Source organism: Oryctolagus cuniculus, chromosome 9 (assembly GCF_051225735.1).
Source record: "Oryctolagus cuniculus isolate XC-2025 breed Fujian yellow rabbit chromosome 9, ASM5122573v1, whole genome shotgun sequence".
Lineage (NCBI taxonomy): Eukaryota > Metazoa > Chordata > Mammalia > Lagomorpha > Leporidae > Oryctolagus > Oryctolagus cuniculus.
The window spans coordinates 107,444,277-107,451,029 of record NC_142875.1 but is presented as its reverse complement, the minus strand read 5'-3'; the positions used below and the strand labels follow the sequence as shown (position 1 = coordinate 107,451,029).

General features: G+C 37.7%; 1 protein-coding gene across 1 annotated transcript; it reads left to right on the top strand.

Annotated features, from left to right (window-relative positions):
• The first annotated feature begins 249 nt into the window (after positions 1–249).
• On the top strand, positions 250–6,444 carry LOC149124705 (natural killer cells antigen CD94-like). Its single transcript, XM_089304852.1, has 4 exons — positions 250–643; positions 1,206–1,357; positions 2,675–2,781; positions 5,712–6,444. Exons 1-4 carry the CDS (start codon positions 496–498, stop codon positions 5,839–5,841), a joined length of 537 nt encoding a protein of 178 aa, XP_089160978.1. The 5' UTR covers positions 250–495; the 3' UTR covers positions 5,842–6,444.
• The last annotated feature ends 309 nt before the right edge of the window (positions 6,445–6,753 follow it).

Genomic DNA, 6,753 nt, shown 5'->3' with positions numbered 1-6,753 from the left:
GAACCTCAAAAAAGTAAAAAAAAAAAGAAATAGCAATATGAACTTGTTTGCCATGCATATTTAATGAATTCGTTGTGAACTTATACTAAACATACAGGCAAATCTCTTAATTCAAAGTGTAAATGCTAAATAGAGTCACATACTTTGAAATCATTAATTAAATATAGCATAAAAACTAGTTCAAGTTTTTAATTTCCAGTTTGTTTTCTATTTTATGAAATGGTCGTTACTCTTTTATGTGCCCTAGAAATGATCTATTTCAAGTTGCAAATAATTGTAGTTATATATAAAAATGTATTTTATGGTGACACTTCAAAATTTTTTAGTCTTACATTTTCAATGATTATATTTCTATGCAGTCAACATCATTTACTTTCTTATCTAGAATTACAGGATATGATCATACGAAAGTGAACTATTAAAGTTATTTATGTTATTAACTTTGTATTGTTGATTGCAGTTTTTCAGAAGTGCCCAAAATGCACAACACAAGATATGGGAAACACAAAAGAACAAAATACTTCCTTGATTCCAGTTTTTCAGAAGTGTACTAAATGCACAACACAAGATATGGGAAACACAAAAGAAAATAATACTTCCTCAGTACAAGCTGAAGATCATTCAGTGGTGCCATCTGGTAGAGGTTTGTACTCAATGTCTAAGTATTAACAGCTGACATTACTTTTTCATGGACTTACTGCCTTGTGTCCCATTTCCATATATAAACGTTAAATAGTTTATATTAGGCTTAAATAGGAGTTTTAAGTTTACTGTCCTCATGAAATCCATTTTTTAATTTATAGTTAAAGGAACACTTGAGTTTCAAAAAAGTCCCACTGAGTTCAGTATTTGAGTATTTCATGATTGTGGATGTATTTTTTCTAATACAGAACTCTTCAGGTTAAACCATTCCTGTTTATTCATGTCCATGGACTCAGGGGTCAGGGAGAACGACCTCCTAACACTGCATGTGTTGGTAGTTGAGAAGTGGGGATTGCTCACTGTAGTCTTCACAGTGCCCTGTGTCTGTCAGAGAGAGTCTCTGACTCAACAGAATTCTGCACTGCAGAATTTGACTAAGATGTTTGGGTACAGAAAAACACTTAATTTAGGCTAATTCAGCCTGAAGAAAGAAATTAAATACCTAAAATGGCATCTTCTAAATGGCCTGGTGTCTGGGGATGGGGGTGGTTTTTGTTTTGAAGAACAAGACTCTGGTTCCTTGCAAGGAAGACAATTTTGCTGGGGAAGAAACTGGTACTATTTTTCTAAAGAAGAGGAAATGTGGAATGAGAGCAGGAATTTATGCCAGAACATGGATTCTAGCCTTGTGAAGATTGATGACATCCAGGAACAGGTATGTTCACTTAATTAACCCTTATGAGAAACTTGGAAAGACTGAGTTAGGATTCCTGTGTAGGCTATCCTGGAGTCTTATTTGAATGTAGGGTGGAAACACTTATATTTTTAGAGGAGAGGACATTTTTTTTTTTGACAGGCAGAGTGGACAGTGAGAGAGAGACAGAAATGAAGGTCTTCCTTTTCCGTTGGTTCATCCCACAATGGCCACCACTGCTGTCCCGCTGCATCAAGCGCACCGCGCTGATCCAAAGGCAGGAGCCAGGTGCTTCTCCTGGTCTCCCATGCGGGTGCAGGGCCCAAGCACTTGGGCCATCTTCCACTACACTCCCGGGCCACAGCAGAGAGCTGGACTTGAAGAGAGGCAACCAGGACAGAACCTGCGCCCCATCCGGGACTAGAATCCGGTGTGCCGGCGCTGCAGGCAGAGGATTAGCCTATTGAGCCGTGGCTCCGGCCAAGAGGACATGCTTTAAGGGACCTAAATAAATTCACTTTCTAAAGCAGCAGAGGTGCCTGCTGTGTGTGCCATGGAATTATATTTAATCCTTACTCTTTATGTCTGCATGATTTAGGAATGATCTAACAAAATACCAGAATGAATGAATGAATTGGCATTTAATTTTAGTGATTCTTCAGAGATCTAGAAATAACAACATACTTTTAAACATTATTCTATAATATCTCTACACATTTCATAGGTTTTGAAGGAAAAACCATTATAATTTTCTTTTTATAGAAGTTAACTAAAGTGGAGAAATAATGGGGCGTGTGTGTATCACAGAGAGAGCGTTAGAGAGAATAATAAGAATTGAGGAAATATAATCAATAGGATTTGAGGAAATTTAATCAATCTTTGGCTTAACATTTGAATCCACCAGGAAAACAATTGAAGTGAATAAAATGTAGCAAACAAAATAATTGCAAAAATTAGCAGTACTGTAAGTTTTAGAGTGTTTCAGACCAGTGCATGCATTACTGCAGTGCAAAAAAATTTTAGATAATGTAATTTCCATAATTCAAATAGGAAGATACTCAAAAAAGTTCAATTTGTCTTTGCTCACATAGTAAGTTAATTACATAACCTGCTATAAAATTAGTTGCTAGAGTTCTGATTTCTATCTTGCTGCATGATGGATAGACATAACCATTCACAAGGTGATGGGAATTTGGGTGTTTCCAGTTGTTGTTGTGCTAATTAGCTCTTCATTAACCATCCTTAGACATGTCAACTAGTACTTTGTACAAAACCCATGTAGTTATAAAGTCATTATTGATGTTATGAGTAATGCTAGTAATTCTAATTTGTGCACAGAATTTCATTCAATCACAAATCGAATACACTTACTGGATTGGATTATATAGAAAAGAAGATAAACATGAATGGATGTGGCAGGACAGCACAAAACTTGCTCAACACCTGTAAGCTTGCATTTCACATTCTATGCATTTAGTTGTGTTTTTGTTCTCAGCAATTAATGTCTGGATTATAGGCTAACAGCAGATATTGATTCTTAAAGACTTAAAAATGTCCTTAATCCTATTTGATCTCACATCCGATGACAACCAAATACAAATCTCAGAGCCCTAAGTAATCATCCCCCAAAAGCATTATTGTTTTCCATTGTCTTTAGTGGAGGGTCCTTTCAAGCATAGTAATATAGCAATTTTCTTTTATGTTACAGGAAGAGAGAGATGAAAACTTTTTTCTAAACCCAGTTCTACCTCTAAATAAAGTTTGTACCTGTTTATCTGATGTATTTTAAGACTTCAAGTATATTCAATTCTATATAATTCATTCAATAACCTTAAATCTGTAATGTACTTATTAATATTTTTATGCCATTAATTTTCAGAAGTCCACATTATTAATGGTAACTTATAGTAGTAAAATAAAATAGATTAGTCAAAAAGAGTAACTGAATCTGTTACAGTGGAGAGTAAGTGATGGAACTAAATGAGGCAGGGTTATCACATAGTGTACCAGAGGATTCTCAATGTCATGGAGCACTGCTCAGTCCCTGCTGGTCACGGGCTACAGCTGGTGAGTGGGTGAGTGAGAGAAAGGGACTTAAATAAGGGAGTCAGGGATGGTCTCAACGAGATAGTGGCATTGGTATAATGATGAAAGGAGGTGAATGAGTAAGGTAAGGGAGCTCTATGATAGGGTAGTATCTTGGAAGGAAGGCCAGCTGATAAAATGAGGTGGGAGTGCATTTGATTTGCTTGAGGAAACAGCAAGATGGTCTGTGATGCTGAAGCAAAGTTAGGAGACAGAAGTAGTTCAGGAGTGGCAAGGATGAGATTATCTGGGAATGACAGACCGTAGCAAGTCTTTGGCTTCTTCATCAGTACAATGAAACAATTTTGGGGAATTTGAGCCAGGGGATGACAAATACAAGCTTCCTATTTTAAAAGTCCCTCTGGACATGGTGTTGTCTTAGATGGTGAATGGGTGATACAGAATGCAATTAAGGGAGTCACACTGAAAGTCAGTTGTAGTCAACCAAGTGAGAGATGGTGGTGGTTTGGTCAAGACAGATAGGGAGGGCACTGGGGAAATGGACCCAGATTCCAGACCTACTGTGAAACTGTGTGAGAGAAAGAGAATCAGAGATGACTTCCATGTTTTAGTCCAGCAATGTTGACAGTAGAGCTGTCATTAACTATTTTTTTTACAGGCAGAGTGGACAGTGAGAGAGAGAGACAGAGAGAAAGATCTTCCTTTTACCATTGGTTCACCCTCCAATGGCCGCCACAGCCAGCGTGGTGCGGCCGGCACACCGAGCTGATCCGAAAGCAGGAGCCAGGTGCTTATCCTGGTCTCCCATGGGGTGCAGGGCCCAAGCACTTGGGCCATCCTCCACTGCACTCCCTGGCCACAGCAGAGAGCTGGCCTGGAAGAGGGGCAACCAGGACGGAATCCGGTGCCCCGACCGGGACTAGAACCCAAGTGTGCTGGCGCAGCAAGGAGGAGGATTAACCTACTGAGCTGCGGCGCCAGCCTGTCATTAACTATTATGGGGAGCATCAGGCATTCAGTATTATATATAAGTTTCATAAATGTATTATATATTTTGATTTCTGCAGGGATGTCACAAAGGCAGGTTAGTACATGATTATGAAATTCGTGTAAAAGTTCTGTCCTGGTGATATGTATTTAGTGTGTAAAAGTATAGGAGGGTGTTAACACTATGGTGTAATATTCTGAGGGTTTTTTTTTTTTTAAGATTTATGTTATTTTAGAAAAGAAAGAGTGAGAGAAATCTTCCATTTGCTGGTTGATTCACCAAATGGCCAAATTAGCCAGGGATGGGCTAGGCCAAAGGCAGGAGCCAGGAACTTCATTCAGGTCTCTCTTGTGGGTCACAGGAGCCCTAGGACTTGGGCCATCTTCTGCTCCTTTCCCAGGCACATTAACAAGGGGCTGGATTGGAAGTAGAGAAGCCATGGATTGAAACAGAGCTCATATGGGATGCTGACATCACAAACAACAGCTTAGTCCACTGTGCCACAAGGCCAGCCCCGTTGTGAGGGTTTTGATGGCTGGGACATCTAGGGCCTGATCCCTGGAACACCAAATATTTAAGATACTGTGGCAATGAGGATAATTATAAAAGGTTTCTAAGAAAAGTGGTGAGATAGAAAGGAAGAAACCAGGAAAGGACAGATTAGAGTTATGGAGTACATCTACAAAGGCACTACTGAAGAAATACACGGAAGTTAAATGGTTGGTGACTTCTTGCCAATAATAATTTTTGTGACTTCAAATTATTCTTATTAGTTATACTCATATATATGGTGGAAAATTCAAATTCCATATTTTCTTCCATATATCACAGCAGAATCCTATAACTTAGAATCCATGTTGAATATTTTCATTGTTCAGCTTCACAAAATACCAGTGCTCTGGTTGGTGGACCAGACATGAGCTCAGAGGGAGTAAGGTCACCTTGTGTGTGAATTGCCAACCAGCTCCTCCTAGTGCTGAGGGTGAAGAAGGTGCTGTGGCTCCTGCTACCTGCCCATCAATCTGAGTCACAGGACTCTGGAGCTGTCTTTATATCTAATTTGTCACTCACATGAGCTTCAGTATTTCCAGAATCTGCCCATCTAAATCCTGCCCACTGTGTCCTTTCCACCTCTTCCCCTTCTCCAATCATTCTGTAGCATGGCTGTACCGTAGCTTTAGAAATACTTACACCTTCTGATTTAGCACCTATACACCTGTGGAGGGTTTTGGATTCATTGAAGTAATCACACACACGCATACCCACACACATTTTTAGATTGTGATAATAAAACTTTTCTCAAGGAATGTCTTTCTAAAACAAATATATTCTCTGACACAGGGCTTTTCATCATACAACTAAAGTGGATGAAAAATGTGGATGCCTCAAGCCACATTCTATTGATAGTGCTGATTGCAAAAGACATTTTCGTTACATTTGTGAAAAGAATGATTCCTTCTTCATTAATTAGTACAGCCATCATGGAAAGCAGTATGGAGAGTCCTCACAAAACTGAAAATGTATCTACAACACGACTCAGCCAACCCTCTTCTAGGAACACATTCCACAGAAATGAAGTCAGCAATGAGAGATGCCTGCGCTCCCACGTTTTTAAAAGCCCAGTGCTTAACAGCAAATATATGGACTAAACCTTGATGTCCATCAACTGATTACTGTATGAATAAAATGTGATACAGGTATATGTATATTCATGATGAACTATTATTCAGCTACAAAACATAAAATCCTGACATTTGGAAGAAATGAATGGAAGTGGAGATCATTATGAAACTGAAATAAGGCAGACACAGAAAGACAAATATCACATTTTCTCTCATATGTGGACATTAATATACAAAGTAGAAAAACTATGTGGATATTTTATTACTTAATATATAGTATATGTGTAGATAGAAGCATATTTTTCATGGAACTATATCATATACATAACAATGCACCTTTTTCCTCACTTCATAGTCATTGACATGAATCTCATATTATGTGCTATTAAAACCCTGTTTTCAAGAAAAATGGATGTATATATGCATATAATAACCACATATGAAGTGAATGTGGCAAAATGTTAAAATTGTTAAATCTTAAAATAAATTTTATAAATAAATAAGTTTAAACAAATATATATTTCATTTTTGAATAACTCATAGAGAGTTTTTTATATGTTTTTTGGGAATACTTAACTTGTTTTCAATATGTAATGATCCATAAAGTATACTGGTTCTTCTATCACCTCAGACATTTATTATTTCTTTATGTTGGGAACATTCAAAATCATCTTTACTAACTAACTTTTTTTTAAAGATTTATTTATTTATTTTTATTTGAAAGTCAGAGTTACACAGAGAGAGGAGAGGCAGAGAGAGAA